General features: G+C 37.8%; 1 protein-coding gene across 4 annotated transcripts in view; it reads left to right on the forward strand.

The window, feature by feature from the left end:
* LOC126186777 (DDB1- and CUL4-associated factor 11) overlaps window positions 1-16,972 on the forward strand; it is a 111,051-nt gene that overhangs the window by 80,874 nt on the left and 13,205 nt on the right. For all 4 annotated transcript variants that reach the window (XM_049928241.1, XM_049928242.1, XM_049928239.1 and 1 more), the window contains 5 exons: window positions 5,048-5,194; window positions 5,283-5,464; window positions 5,558-5,650; window positions 5,731-5,977; window positions 13,081-13,236. In XM_049928241.1, the coding sequence (XP_049784198.1) occupies window positions 5,048-5,194; window positions 5,283-5,464; window positions 5,558-5,650; window positions 5,731-5,977; window positions 13,081-13,236 (825 nt within the window). The remainder of the gene's footprint in view (window positions 1-5,047; window positions 5,195-5,282; window positions 5,465-5,557; window positions 5,651-5,730; window positions 5,978-13,080; window positions 13,237-16,972) is intronic.

Genomic DNA, 16,972 nt, shown 5'->3' on the forward strand with positions numbered 1-16,972 from the left:
CGCTACAGTTTCCACGAAATTTGTGTTGTAATCTGTAGGATATCGATCTTGGTATCTTTGTAGGTAAAGTAATAAGTATCAGTAATTACATGCCTTTTATCATATTGTTAAGACATGAGTGTTTAAAAACACATGTTCTAAAAACATCAAATCCATTTATGACCCGCTGTCGTTCAATAGTGAGCAACCATTAGTACTAAAAAAAATTTTCAAAGAGAAAACAAGAAAAGAATGTGATAGAATATTATGTTGCACTTTAGCCAGCTAATACACTACTGGCCATTGAAATTGCTACACCACGAAGATGATGTGCTACAGACGCGAAATTTAACTGACAGGAAGAAGATGCTGTGATATGCAAATGATTAGCTTTTCAGAGCATTCACACAAGGATGGCGCCGGTGGCAACACCTGCAACGTGCTGACATGAGGAAAGTTTCCAACCTATTTCTCATACACAAACAGCAGTTGACCGGTGTAGCATCGTGTGAGGAGGAGAAATGTGTACCATCATGTTTCCGACTTTGATAAAAGTCGGATTGTAGCCTATCGTGATTGCGGTTTATCATATCGCGACATTGCTGCTTGCGTTGGTCGAGATCCAATGACTGTTAGCAGAATGTGGAATCGGTGGGTTCAGGAGGGTAATACGGAACGCAGTGCTGGATCCCAACGGCCATGTATCACTAGCAGTGGAGATGACAGGCATCTTATCCCTGAATCGACAGATGGGGACGTTTGCAAGACAAAAACCATCTGCACGAACAGTTCGACGACATTTGCAGCAGCATGGACTATCAGCTTGGAGACCATGGCTGCGGTTACCCTTGACGCTGCATCACAGACAGGAGCACCTGTGATGGTGTAGTCAATGACGAACCTGGGTGCACAAATGGCAAAACGTCATTTTTTCGTATGAATCCAGGTTCTGTTTACAGCATCATGATGGTCACATCCGTGTTTGGCGACAACGCGGTGAACGCACATTGGAAGCTTGTATTCGTCATTGCCATACTGGCGTATCACCCGGCATGATGGTATGGGGTGCCATTGGTTACACATCTCGGTCACCTCTTGTTCGTATTGAAGGCACTTTGAACAGTGGACATTACATTTCAGATGTGTTATGACCCGTGGCTGTACCCTTCATTCGATCCCTGTGAAACCCTACATTTCAGCAGGATAATGCACGACCGCATGTTGCAGGTCCTATACGGGCCTTTCTGGATACAGGAAATGTTCGACTGCTGCCCTGGCCAGCACATTCTCCAGATGTATCACCGATGGAAAACGTCTGGTCAATGATGGCTGAGCAACTGGCTCATCGCAATACGCCAGTCACTACTCTTGATGAACTGTGGTATTGTGTTGAAGCTGCATGGGCAGCCGTACCTGTACACACCATCCAAGCTCTGTTTGACTCAATGCCCAGGGGCATCAAGGCCGTTATTACGGCCAGAGGTGGTTGTTCTGGGTACTGATTTCTAAGGATCTATGCACCCAAATTGGGTGAAAATGTAATCACATGTCAGTTCTAGTATAATATATTTGTCCTATGAATATCCGATTATTATCTGCATTTCTTCTTGGTGTAGCAATTTTAATGACCAGTAGTGTATATACAAATGCATTCACCAGAAGTTGGCATCTAACTGTAAAGAAGGAAGAGATGTACACATTGTTCAGGGATGAACTAAAGAAAAAATGAAAGTTTGTATCTTTCAGACCATTGTGTACATTTGTTTGGTGGTTGGATAGACAAGGAGACGCACAAGTAGAATTTTAGTAAACTTCTGTGTGGTAGCCACTGGTAGTGTGTACTACACATAGGCATTACTTGACCTACTGCAACAGATTTGCAAACATCATTTGTGTGATAAATCTGTCATGTCTGTAAATGAGGCACATGAATTCAATAAAAACTCATAGAAAGAGATTTAATTGCGTGTTTGGGGCTATGGCATCTCTCTCATATCCCCCCCCCTCCCCCATTTAATTCTGTGTGTCATTAAATGACTTGTAAAGACCTACACAATGTTGTCTTAATGTGAAGGGGCATTGACCCAGTGAAAAAAATTTTTGTTTTCAGTTGTGGAACAACAATTTTCCTGCACATTTATGAATACTATGAATACCATGCAAATTGTTGAATGTATACTTATGTTGGAAGCTCTCTGCTTTTAGTGCTGCCACCATTTATTCACCATTGTCTTCCACACAGACACCCCCCCCCCCCCCCCCCAGCAATCTCCTCTCCCACTCTTACCTCCCACCCACCCTACCCCTTAATGTTCAGAATGCCCATGACATATGAATATTTAAAATTTACTTGATGTCCTGTTCGAGTCTGCGTTTGTGATGTTCGCTTATGTGTAGTTGTTTGTTGAGGTGATAGTGAAAGCAAGCTGGTGTTCATTCTTCTGGAGTAATTGGTGTTTCTGGGAACATGTAGTTGGTGGCTTGGGAATTATCAATCAGCATACATGTTACCTTCACTCTCTCTACTTAAACCACTGTGGGTTTTCAACTGAAGCGTATTTCCATGTTATGTTTGTCTCTGTGTAATATCTTGTATGGCCCTAAATATGGTGACTAAACAGGTGTCAGTTCGGAGCTTTTGCCGAGTGGCACTTTCAGTGTTAAGAGAAGCCAAACTCAAAAAATAAAAGCTAACAGAAAAGAAAAAAAAGAGTTGTCAGAAACACAACTGTACTTCACTAAGTTGGAACCTATCTTCTGCTTTCAGTGCTGTCACATTAATCCATGGTCATCCATAAACAGACAGCAACATTTCTTTATATTCTTTCTTGTTACAGGGTCAGTGCTTATAGTTTAAATAACGTCTGCATTCTTTGTACAAGACTGAGTTGGCATGAAGCGTACAGTTCATTAGATATTATTAGTTATAGCTAACGACAGGTGAAAATCTAACGTCATAATATTGGACTTAATGGTTTCCTGTTGTCGAAACTCTATCAAATGCATTACGTCTCTCCTAAACTCGAAAAAGTATTACAAATGATTAACACAAAATATATAAATTTGCTTATCCCTCACCAATGTGTTAATAACAGTAGTTAAAAAGATAAATTTAGCATATTAGATCTTTTTGCAATTGGTGTACCCTTCTTCAAGGGATGACTTAAAAGTTTCCATTATAAGAGCATAAATGAAACTAAATAAATTTTGATTGATGCTTTCTCTTTGTCTTCTCTTCTTCTCTGTGTGGTCTCAACCTTTCCCCACATCTTACAGCCCTCTGCATGAGGGCGTTGAAAGATTTAAGGATTAGCCATTAATAAATATTCTGCTATATTTCTGTAGTGCATTTACAATAATTAAAGAAGATTGCAGAAACAGTGTTTGTTGCCTTTCTGAAAGGCAAGATAACGTCTGAGCTAGGATGTCGGGGTTCTGAAAGGTACAGCAGTTTCTCTTTACTTTCCCTGTTGAAGATCTCCTCCTTCCAGCCTAACAGACAATGTTTATTTGCTGCAGCTTGTTGTTTTTGTCATATTGATATGGGATAGGTTGTGGGTAAGACCCACTTATTGGTGTGGTTTGAGGGTTCTGACATTTTTTAGTGTTTTGGGTAACTACATCATCCCTGAAATATTATTTGTTGTGTGTGAAATATATAAGGACCAAGCTTCCCATCCCTTTTGCTAGTAATTTTTTTATGTGGTGACTAATGTGCTGTCTTTTTTCTTTGGAGAATTTCTTCTTCTTTTATGTCACTCATGCGTTCCTTCTATCACCCATTTCTTAGTGTTACCAGATTAGCTTAGGTCTTCTCTGATTGTCAACATATCAGGTATGTGCAGGGTTTATACAGTCTCTCCCATAGTTAAAATCAGTATCCTCTTTGTCTATCTGCTTTACTATATGACCATAGAACTCCAGGTGTCATTTCCATATGACATCATTCAGGGGTTCAGTGAGGTGACATACTTCCATATTGTTCCTGATCTTCCACCATGGCTCTTCCTAAATCCTAATATTCTTCTGATAATCATCATTCTCTGAGCTCATGTGTGTTGAGAAGGCCTATGTGATGTAGTGTGTGTGTCTGCAGCATAAAGTATCAGTGGCTTAACAACTGTAATGTGGTGATGGATTTTGGCATTTATGCTAATATTTCTCTTATTATAGAGGTCTGTGATAATCCTATATACCGTTTACAATTTAACATTGCACATCTTAGTGCTTGGTGATGAGGTGTTCTCTTTGGAAGCACCCAAGGAAACAAATTGTTTGCTCATGTTTAATGATTGAGCATTTTCTTACTGCCCTCAAATTTTTTCCAGCTTTTCTCTTTTTGTAAATTTTTTGTTAAGCGAGTTATTTTATAGCTGTAGAACATTTAAGGGAAGAAATGAGAACTTGTACTACTTGTGAAGGGTACATACTGTATTCTTCATTAAGCCAGCAAGAGTAATCATCTCTCAGCAAATGATTCTACATGGTGCTACATGGATTCTGTACTAACTTGCAGAGTTATTAACTGCTCTCTCTCACTTTCCTTCAGTGTAGCAGTATTTGAACACTGTTTTCTTGAAATCACTTATTCCGTATTACGGAGTCCTCAGTACTTTGTACGTGACATCTGTTAGTTTATTATAAAATGTTTGGATAATACTTGGCTGACAGTCTTTTTTCCATTCTAGTATATATTTTTGTGCTGTTGTGCTATTAGAATGAGATGGTACTTTCAAAATATGCCAAAAGAAAGTTTTAGCTGTGTCACTACAGCTTTCCAGCATAATTTAGTTTTGATTTGATAACAAATCTTCTGACACATTATTCTACTCTGCACTTTTTCTTCACATCGACAAAGTAGTCGTTTGTTTTGTCGTACTTTGGTACTAGTTGAAACTAAATAATTTTAATTTTAGTGTAGTTTAGTGTTACAAATCGTCAATAAAATTACCCACTTATCTGACGCTTCTGTTATATTAATGTGTACATTCTGTATGATAAATGTTCACAAGAATTAATATATGCTTATCTTCCTGATTTAGAGCACATGATTCATATTTGTTTTCAGATCGCAACCTGAGACTTTATCATACAGGCGAGGGAAAATTTAAATATATACGGTCAATACAAGCAAGAGATGTAGGCTGGAGCATACTAGACACTGCTTTTAGCCCAGACAATAACTACATTGTATATTCCAGTTGGTCAGAATGTTGTGAGTAGCTATCACTTACTTTCCCTTAAATCAAGAAATATTACATTTAAATGAATATGTGGAAAAAAGTGTCATTTTTATTTTGCAGTGCATCTGTGCAAGTTGTATGGAGATTCTGATAATCAAGATGCACTGCCCTTAGGACCACAAGAAAGACGTTTCTGTATTTTTTCTCTCACATTCTCTTGTGATGGACGAGAAATACTTGGTGGAGGAAATGATGGCTACCTTTATGTGTATGACAGAGAGTGCAACCAGAGAGCTCTGAGGGTAATATTGGATAACTGATATAATTCCTTCAAGTTTATGTCCTTTGTGTTACTCTGTTACTTAGAATATAATGAGTAATCATTGTTCTTACAGATAGAGGGTCATGATAATGATGTAAATACAGTTGCTTTTGCTGATGATACATCACATATTTTGTACAGTGGAGGCGATGATGGGCTCTGTAAGGTAAAATTTTCTATTAACTGTTGTAATTATACATGCAGTAAGTTTCTATGAAGATATTAGGTGAAAATTTCAATTTTTAGGTTTGGGATCGCCGAACTTTAAGTGAACAAAATCCTGTCCCTGTCGGTGTTTTAGCAGGCCATATGGATGGCATTACATATATTGATCCAAGAGGCGATGGTCGGCATTTCATTTCCAACTGCAAAGACCAAAGTATAAAATTGTGGGATGTCCGTGTATTTTCTGGCAAAGATGGTCAGGAGAATACACTTAAGGCTGTGGCTGATCAAAGTTGGGATTACCGATGGCAGAAAGTTCCCAGGAAATGTAAGTTTGACATTTGAAATGTAGGAAAGAAGAAGAAAAAAGAAAAGATACTTTCACTACCTGCCTTCACTTACAAAAACTTTTCACAATACTGTCACATAGTTAATCACATTTTTTACATTGTAATGTAGATACATTGCACTGAAATATCAGCTTTCTAATCAGTCTTCGCTGATGCCACTATTAATTTCAGTAACATTTTTTTGTTTCATCACTGTCAGTATTTTCATCACCCTCCTCCCAGAGTTTGTCATCCTTCCTACCATCTAGCATTGAATATGCAGCAACTATTGACCCCTTTGGTAACAGAATCTGGTGATATATTGTGCCTTTAAGAGGGAATCCTGCCATGCATTAGGTGGAATGTTGCCAGATGGAATGAGTGCACGAGACCCTCCTAAATGTTATTTGGAGTAATGTTTGTGAAGACATTCTTCTTAAAGTGATTTCTCACCTTATTGTTTGTTGTTTCCAACTTCAAATTTCCAGTATCACAGTATGTGAGAATGCAGTTTAAATGAGTACAAAAAATCTAGCTACTTAAGCTATAGTTAAATGGTAAGGTGTTGGAAGGTGAAAGCAGCAAGAATATGATAATAATTGGATTATAAGGTGTTGAAGAATACAGTGACAACTCAGTAGACAGTGAACATATCCTTGTTGAACATTTTCACAAAGGATATTATATTTTAAAAAGTGGTTCTAAGAAAATAGTTTGAGAATAAAAAGGGCTAAAATAGAAATGCCTTGAAACTTCCTGGCAGATTAAAACTGTGTGCCGGACCAAGACTCGAACTTGGGACCTTTGCCTTTCACGGGCAAGTGCTCTATCAACTGAGCTACCCAAGCACGACTCACGCCCTGTTCTCACAGCTTTACTTCTGCCAGTATCTCGTCTCCTACCTTCCAAACTTTACAGAAGCTCTCCTGGAGAGGAGAGGTAGGAGACGAGATACTGGCAGAAGTAAAGCTGTGAGAACTGGGCGTGAGTCGTGCTTGAGTAGCTCAGGTGGTAGAGCGCTTGCCCGTGAAAGGCAAACGTCCCACGTTCGAGTCTCGGTCCGGCACACAGCTTTAATCTGCCAGGAAGTTTCATACCAGTGCACACTCTGCTGCAGAGTGAAAATCTCGTTGTAGAAATACCTTCTGTTTGAGCGAGCGTTGACTAACTGAGAAATGAGTATGTGTGTAATTACAGATTTGGTCCAACAGTTCTATGCGTGTGTGAATACCTTATTAAGCAAGTTCTGGGATTTAAAACGTTTTCTTCAGCAGGGAAAGTGATCAGGGGAAGTGTTTACTTGATTGCTTGTGGTGGCTACATTTTACCTACAAGCCATTAATCTTTGGCTGCTTCCATGTGGTTTCGTGAGACGCAGGAAACTATTTTCGAAGTCGACAAAACCAGTATTTCTGTTGGGAAACTTTGGAAATTGCGCAGTGTTGATTATTTGTGTGGAAGATTTACTATCAGGGGGAGATCTTATAAAGTTAAGTTTTTAAATATGTAGCTATATTTTGATCATGTATTTGTTAGTTGTCAACGTTATGACAAAAAATTACAGTAGTGTTGAAGATAGCAGAATGACACAGGACTATGCCATTTTATACTGCTCCATCACATAACTTCTCGACTGCTGAAATGCATAAAAAGCCTATTAGAAATTTAACCAGTAACTAGCAAGAACAAATAGTGGTTTTTATAACTTTCTGAAATATTTTTTTCAGACTATGGTGAGTATACAAACTTGAAAGAGATTGTTGTGGAATGTAAGTGACAGAAATCTGCCATTGCTTCCATTAGAAATGGTATGATGGGTTGGCTTAATCCCATTTGTATTCAGTGTACCTCACACTACTGTTAAGATGGCACTGTTTTGGAAAGAACATGGTGGCAAAAGAGGGCAGGAAGACACTCTGTCGACTTTGTGTTGAATTTGATCGTAAGGTTGGAAAGCTGCTAGTTCAACATATTTTAGACCTGCAATTGCAAGTTTTTGGATTGAAAAGTAGGAACACTCAATGCCTAGAGTATGAGCTGTCTCAGAGAATGGGCATTGATTCATATTTTAATGGTGACAGTCGAATGGCAAAAAAAGACTGCTCGATAGGCTTCTGAAAGTCTGACCCTGAGATAAGTCTACTGCAGCTAGAACAAACCTCTGCAGAACGTGCACAGGCTTTTAATAGGCCACAGATATTAAATTTTTCTCTCACTCTGTGAAGAAGTAGTTGAGAACCATAATAATTTGCAAAGACAAATGTGTACTATAGATGAATCGGCTATCACATCAGTTCAGAAACCTCCAAGTATTTTTTCTGAAAGGAGGAGGGTGGGAGGGATAAAGTTGGTGTCACAGTGGGTTCTAAGAGTGAAAGTCATGTGACTATCAAAGTGTGTTCCAGCTCCAGTGGACAGTACATTCCGCTTGCATTAATATTTTCTCTAAAGAAGCTGAACCCAATACTCTACGATGAAGCTCCAGTGGGAACCCTGCATCCACATGATGAAACTGGTTACATGACTGCAAAATTATTTGTGAAATGGCTGCAACACATCATTTCCATGGTTAAGTGAATAACGGAAGGAAAAATACTGTTAATACTAGAGGGCCATAGTAGCTGTAAGACTATACGAGCCCTTGAATTTGCCAAAGAAAATGCAGTTGTTTTGTTTTGTCTTCTGCTACATTTTATCTACGGGCTTCAGAACCTAGACTTGACATTCTTTGGACCACTTGCTATGTGCCATAACTAGTAAATTAGGAGGTGGCTGAATAAAATTCCAGGAATAGTAGTTTTAGTTTATCAAATTCCAAAACATTCCCAGGAAGCATATCTGCTATCAGCAACTCAAATGCCATAGCTGGTTTCCATGTGTCTAGAATATTTTCATTTGCTGCAGACGTATTTCTAGTTCATTTGTATATACCAAGCAGAGCAGGAGATGAGCTGTCTACTATAACTATCAGTCTACCACATCAACGCATGAGCTTTCTTGCACTCATGACATCAATGACTCAGTCACAGAATTAGCAGAGGAAATCCTCTAGGTGGCTTCTCCAACTCCTTCCAGTTCAAGTGAGCCTAAGAAATGTAGAACTGGAAAAGGCTGCTGGGAACTGACTTCAACACCAAATCTGCAAATTCTGAAGCAAAATGAGCTCCATAAAAAGTGGAAAGGTAATTAGAAAATCAAACTGAGGCACTGTGAAGCGAAGTTTATCATGTTTTCACCTCCAGATGAAGTAGCAACATTAGAAGTGATGAAGAAGAGGACACAACTTGTATTTATTGTTGATCTATTCCACTGATCAAAAGAAAGGGAATCTTGGCTAAAGTGTATAAACTGGAGCCGTGTTGATTGTGCTGGGCTTTCTAAAAGTACAAAAAAGTTGGTATGTGAACAGTGTCAATAATATGATTCTCTAACAGTGTGAACTGAAAATATTGTCCATAAATTGAATACTGCTCAAGTTTTAAATGTAATTTGTAAGATTCTAAGTTTCTAGAAATAATTTGCCATCAATTTTGGTATGTTTTACTAATGCACATCTTAATTTATTAGGATTACATTTCTAACAGTTAATTAGGATGTAATATATGTTTATGCTATAATTTGTGCTTATGCTAACAATTTAATAGTAAAAATAAATGAACAACCCTGCTAAGAGAAAGTGTGTGTCATTTTGCCTCACGGGGTAGCTCAAAATGACATGCTGACAACATTTTTGAAATAGTGAATGCTTAGTGAAACTGATTATTTTGTACTGAATTGTTTGTGCATATGCTGCTCTATAAATGGTAGTATAATGTAAAATTACTTTTATATAATTTTAAATGGCAAATGAAATGAAATGAAATGATTATATGGCATTGTTGGCCAGGAGGCATAAACAAGCTATGATAGACTATTAACTTTTTCATATGTCGTCGTGGGCCCCTTTCCTGTAAGTTGGGTCACTTGGCCTTCAATGTTACAGGTATGTGAATCTTTCATGATGAAGGCAATCACAATACCAGTGAAATTGAAAATGAGGGCACCGATCGGTATGATGCAGTGATTAAGACTCTCATACAGCAGGAGTGGGTCTTAAATTGGCCAATCAGATTTAAGTTTGTCATACCTACCCCAAATTGGTTAAGGGGAATACTGGAATGGTCCCTTCATACAAGATATTGAGTTTCATTCCCCATACTTCTACTGTGTTAGCTAATTCTTTATGTCCTGAGTGTGTTATTATCTACTGATATTGTGATCAATCTTCCATAAACATAAAACATGCTTTACGGCAACAAATGTGACCCCAAGTTCACATACTAGGTGCGTATAATTAAAGTGCAGCTACTCATGGAGGTCCATTGTGGGCTATAGTTATTGTATCACAGCAGAACATGGTAGATATGCGAATGCATTATTGTGGAACTGATTTATGCAAAAAAAAGCATAAAAAAATAGTTGCAGTGTTGGCCATCAGGTGCAAATCTGACACTGTAAATCACCTAATCATGTCTACTCTGTCCATATTGAACAAATTGTGCAAGTGGCAGTTAATAATAAAATCAATATTTTGCCTTTCTCACTTGTTTGACATTTTCTGCCCATATCCTGTCCCTAATCCATTACATACAGAAACACTTTTATATGTCTTTCTTGCATTCGCAGTACCAGTTGTCTGCCTGCTGTACAGAATTGAAACTAACTTTTTTCCAGTGCAAATCAGTTCCACATTCACACATTAGAATATTTACTAAGTTTCACTGTCATACTACAATTACAGCCCACACTGAACCTCTTTGAGTAGCTGCACTTTACTTTTAACATCATAAAGTTATGTATTTACAGCATAACGTGTCACATGCAGAGTTAATATGGCTTTGGTTTCCTTATTAATCTCAATATAAGTCTAAACACGTTTCTTTCCTAATGTTTCTGTTGAAATTAGTGTATGTCATCCTGATGATCTTAGGGTCTAAGCTGACCCATATAGAAAAATAAAAAAGGGGAGGAAACATTTAAAACTCTTTGACAAACAAATATTCAATGTTAGACCATAAGCATGGATTGGACAAGGTTGGGGAAAGAGATATTCTGTGGCCTCTTTGAAGGAAACAACATTAAATTTGCATGAAATGTCAACCATTGAGTCTTAAATCAAGTTGGTGAGATGAATATTTCAACCCTGTTCCTCCCAAATGTGAGTTCATTGTCTTGATGCCTGTGCCACCTTACTGTAGTAGTGTGCAATGGCAAGGAGCAGTGTCCCACGTGATGATCCAGCCAGTGCCATCATTCTGCCTATAGCACACACATCAGGGTGTACTAAGAACTTTTAGCATTAATTTTCATGTTAGTTTAGTTGTCATGAGGTTAATGTACTGCTGTAGTGTTCATTATGGGTGACATAAAGCAAATATGACAAGTTCCCCTTGATTCAAATTGGAATTTATCTTGTTTGGTCCTCATGATTTTCACTCAGTTATAATTGAGCCTGAGGACATTTTCATCCTGTTCATAGCAGTCATTCTTTGTGACTAATGTACAAATTCTAAAGTAAAATGTTTTACAAATGTGTAGAAATGAAATATTATCTCCAACTCGGAAAGTAATTTACAAGCAGTATTTCCTAAGAACAGTAAGAAATAAATTCTTAATTGAAAACCTACTAGAAACTGGCAGGGGAGATACACAGTGGTTTAAAGTTCTCTATGCAGTACTCAGTAGACTCACCTATGACTTGTTTCATTGTCATTGGGAATGAAAATATCACTAGAAATTGTAAAATCATAAAGGTAAATGGTAGGTCTGGTAAAGCGACATTTGAGATAAAAACTATTTCATCCTTTCTCCATCTTGACACAGTTACTTCATCCAACAGCTTACTTAAGCACACTGTTACGCTGTTTGCAATTTAGGCTGTTTGCAGCTCCATAGTAAATACAAGTCAGAGGTACCAGTCGATCTGGATTTTGTAGTTATAGTTCCTTTAGAAAGTTTTGTGGAATTCTATTTGCTCTGTTTAAGTAAACTAGGGTGTGAATATCATCTAGACTATCACTAAGCAGCATAACAATCATAACTGCTGTGAATTCGGTATTAATATTGCTTGTTGTTGGTTATTTACGTTACTCCCTTCCCAACCCCATGTCCATGAGTGTTGAGGGCACCTAATCCGCACAGTATTTTTTTTCCAGCTAGAAAAGTCATTTAAGTGTACCACATTTGTTTGAGTTTGCTCTAAGAATTTTGCTGCTATGCTTATTTTTACACTACAGTTCGCGCGTGTCTAGGCATGGATGGGAATGCCATTGTTGACAAGTCCAAGCGACAGTTGCAATATGCTTTCCTCTTGAAGGAAGCGTATATAATGCAAATTATGTCTCTCGCTTGCGTATGCAGAATTTATCACTTACCACCATCGTAAGTGATGAAAACTCGCAACAGATGAAATAGAAATTCACTAAACAACTCGCTGAAATCACTTTTAATGCTCTCATTAGCTACGGCATTCAGAGCAGAGTGCCCAGAACTTTCCTGAACACTCATTGGCTGTCAGAGAATGCATGAAGTAGATGCGCAGAACAAACCTAAACTTGACACAATTGTTTGTGACTTCAACTGTACTCACTGTAAAGATGCACATTGAGTTGCAGACAGGCACAATGAAAAAACTGTTACACATTAAACTTGTGGCTAAAGCCTTCTTCAGAAAAGAAAACCCACTGCCATTCACATAAGCAAGCACACATCACACACACGTGACTGCCACCTCTCGCTTCCCTGGCTAGAATGCCAGAGTCCCTGGCTAGAATGCCAGAGTGGTTGGAGATGGGGTTGTGTATGCATGAGGTGTGCTTGCTTGTGTAAATGTGCTGTTTGTCTTTTTTTTTCTTTTAGTGTTTAGAAAAAAGCTCAATGTGTAACAGTCTTTTTGTTGTGCCTGTCTGCAGCTGTGTGTGTCACATTTATGGTGAGTACCCATAGTGTAGTTGATATTCCAACCTGCACTTTCCATTGCTTAATTTGATATATAGTAATCTGTTTGATATTGACAAGTGTAATAAACTAAAGGTACAACACATATTTTCCTTTCTGTTCTTAGTGCTCAATCCAAAGAAACCTTTGGCTGGTGATACGTCTATAATGACCTACAGGGGTCATACCGTCTTGCAGACATTAGTAAGATGTCATTTTTCTCCTGCTTTTACAACAGGCCAGCGATACATATACACAGGCTGTGCTGCAGGCAGAATAATCAGTAAGTTGGCTTCTTACTTTGTTCAATGTAAACTTTTATTAATACCTTTACATTATGATCAAAGATTAAATAAAATGTTCCCAAATCACAAAACTTGTACTGCTTGTTTATAATGAACAATGTTACTTACCATGCAACCAAGCCCCAGTCCCCTCTCATAGGCCAGCCAGCCTACACTCATGTTGTGTGTTTTTGAAAAAGCAAATTGACACATGCATTGTTGATCCCTTCTGTAGTTGTTAGTCATAAATGAACACTGTGATGGACCAGGATTAAGCTCTTTGCTTGTTTCAAGTTAAGAAAGAAAAAGAGCTACACGCAAGGTGTAGATATGCTCTGGGACAACTGGGAAAAACCTGATGATTTTGTAGGGTTCCAGGAATTTTTCTTTATTTTAGTTTTCAGTTAAATTTCTGTAATTTTAACTGGTAAGAACTGATACTCGAACAAAGAATGTGACTTAAGTCCCCTATTGCAGAATAATACTGCAGCAATACAACATAAATGACAGAATAACACCAAAATAAACCTTGAGTTGCAAAGAAAATGCACTGTTAACAACAACAAAACACAATGCACATACAAGCATCTGTCAATAACAAAACGAGTCATAGGCTTTTGGACAAAAACTTTGCAATACTTCAGAGCAACAAACTGCTTTTGATGAATGTGACATCACAACTGTTTACATTGGTAACAGGTCACCGGAAAATATTGTGAGTGGTGGTTTGAGAACCATTACTTCCAAGTATATTTCCTTTTCCACATGGTGGATTATATTACGTGTAAGATTGTGCGATGAGTTCTTAAAACTTAACACTTTGAGCACCAGCCAGTTACAAAAATTTCAGATTCAGAAGACTAGCCATTTATGCCATTTTTAATTTTACTGACACATTTATGTTTGATATATCTTTATGGTAATACATGCTAAAAAAGACTCAGCTGAAGATTGTATTGTATGGAACTGGGGACCTAGAAACTGCGGAGATGCTTTGTCCCTGCATTGGTACACAACCCCACAACAGGCTACAGCAGTCCACTCACCCCACTGCCGCCCCACACTGAACCCAGGGTTATTGTGTGGTTCAGCCCCCAGTGGACCCCACCCCGGGAATATCTCACACCAGATGAATGTAACCCCAATTTTTGCATGGTAGAGTAATTATGGTGTATTAATACATGGGGAAAGTGTTTGCGCAGCAATTGCTGAAATAGTGTAACTGAGGCGGAATAAGGGGAACCATCCCACATTCGCTGAGGCAAATGGAAAACATCCTTAAAAACCATTCACAGACTGGCCGGCACACCGGACCTCGACACTAATCCACCAGGTGTATTCGTGCCGGGGACCGGCATGCCTTCCCGCCCGGAAAGCAGTGCGTTAAACCGTACGGCTAACCAGCTTCAAGATTAGTTTTTCATATTTCTTTTTGTTCTTTCATAGATTACATACTATGCAACAATGATGGTAAAAAGTATAATTATCCTTAAAAAAAAATCTAGGGAGTTCTTGAGCAGCTCATACATAATGGGCTTTTCTATGGAAAAGCCAAATTGCTCGACGAAACATGTCTTTAGCCAGGTAACTCGTGAAATGTTTGGTGTGCAGCAGTGAAATTTATATTTGTGCTTGTCAGAAATATTCAGCTGCTGCAATTTAAGCTTTGCTCATAGGATCCTGCCTAACCACAAGCTTGGAAATTAAAACAGCAAAAAATTTGTGATGAAAGTATATATGTAAAAGCTTAGCTTTCCTTGGCGAAAAATGTCATCTGCTAGTCATATTTCGCAATGCAAGAATACATATTATCGTGCTATATTTTTCCAAATTTGAGGTTCACTGCCAGGCCACTTGGAGCACTACTATGGTCTCTGTTTCTGTGTCATAGCATGAGCGCACCACACTTCTTATATTTTGGTGTTCTATGTTTGGAAACTACCCTGCTGTATTTGGTCAATTTGTATTTATACTCTTGTCATACCAAAATATGCAGTGTACATGTTGATATGCTATTAAAGATCTTTCCAAAATGTGTTACTTTCTGCTGGGAGTGCCGGAAAGTTCTATGTTGGTGTATAAAAGCTTTACCATTCAAAGAATTGATATGTTTTACAGCTCAGAGGGAAAATAGACTGTCACTTAAAACAGAAAAAAATGTACTTTCACCTGACATGTAGTGTATTTTCACACAGAAAAAAATGCATTTTCACACAGAAAAAAGTAATTTTTAACCAGGAAAAATCCAGCATATTTATTTATTCATTTTTAGTCCGCATATACACCTTGTACACACAAAGAAACGCAAAGCAAAGTGCCCAAAGCATTTGGTAACAGGTATCAGTATCCCACACAGCTGTATTTTGAACAGCCTGCACCTAAAACTGCCATGTTATAGTGTCCGCAGTATCACATAACAACTATGTTAACTAGCAGAGAAATGTACATGTTTCTTTGTTCTAAGATGTCCAGCCCCTTGGCTGAGTCTTATGTTGACGTATACCCTGTAGAGACCATTCAGTTGACCGCTGTTTGTCATAGGACTGGAGTGTGACTTACAAGCTCATGGATATGACATTGCGTTCATGTGCAAGTGTGAGCTTATTTTGCACATTTTAAATGCGAACATTTATGGTTAGGCTTTACCTGACTGCTATTGACATTAAATTAAACAACAAGTTTACTGTTACCAATCACTGTTTATTTATCTCCACAACACGTTTCAAAGGTTTAAACCTCCCTCATCAGGTGGATTTACATTTGTTAGTATGACATGTCTGTGTGATGAGTTACAATTTTTTGGAGGAACTTGTGGCACTGTCTAGTGGGAGAAACAAAACACTATTTCAGAACATGGTTTAGGTTTTCTTTTGACATAAAACTAAACACATGTATAACGATTAAAAGGAAACCCAAAATCATGTTCTAAAATAGTGTTTTGTTTCTCCCACTAGACAGTGCCACAAGTTCCTCCAAAAATCATAACACAACACACAGACACACATCATACTAACGAATGTAAATCCACCTGATCTTTGAAATACATCATGGAGATAAATAAGCTGTGACTGGTAACAGGAAACTTAATTTAATTTAATTAATTTAATTTAATTACTGTGCACACTTATTTTTACACACATTCTGTTTGCAATTTTTGCTCCACCAGATGTTACACAACAGCAGTAACTTAAAATTGGTTACTTATTAATATTCTTATACAGGTAAAAAGCTGTTTTTCACTATTATTGGTAAAATAGTTCATGTGGATACAGTTCACTATGAAATAGCATTTCTTACATAAATTCACATTTTCAAATTTTGAAGCAGAATTCACATCTATATTCATATCTGTCACAAAGACAAATTTTTCAGGTCTGTGCTAATTAGGTATGTTCTTAATTTTCTTTTGAATTTATAGGTAGACTCAGTTTCTTGCTCTATTTGTAATGGGAACTTGTGGAAGAGTTTTGTGCTTAGAATATAGAATGTTAGTCTACGCCCTAGACAAGGAGCAATGTTGACATGGATATAATTATTCTCTGTTTTGGTGTAATGGTATAAATAAAAATTAAAACTAACACTGACAACAAAGTAATGTGCAAATATTTAACTGTGAGGGCCAAAGTTACTTTGAGCCCTCTGCAAATGTTAAGTTACCTACTTCATTGTGAACTGCTCACTTTTAATAAACAAATATCTCATTTTCTTTAGCCGTGTTGCCACATAAGAGGCTTA

Source organism: Schistocerca cancellata, chromosome 1, assembly GCF_023864275.1.
Source record: "Schistocerca cancellata isolate TAMUIC-IGC-003103 chromosome 1, iqSchCanc2.1, whole genome shotgun sequence".
Lineage (NCBI taxonomy): Eukaryota > Metazoa > Arthropoda > Insecta > Orthoptera > Acrididae > Schistocerca > Schistocerca cancellata.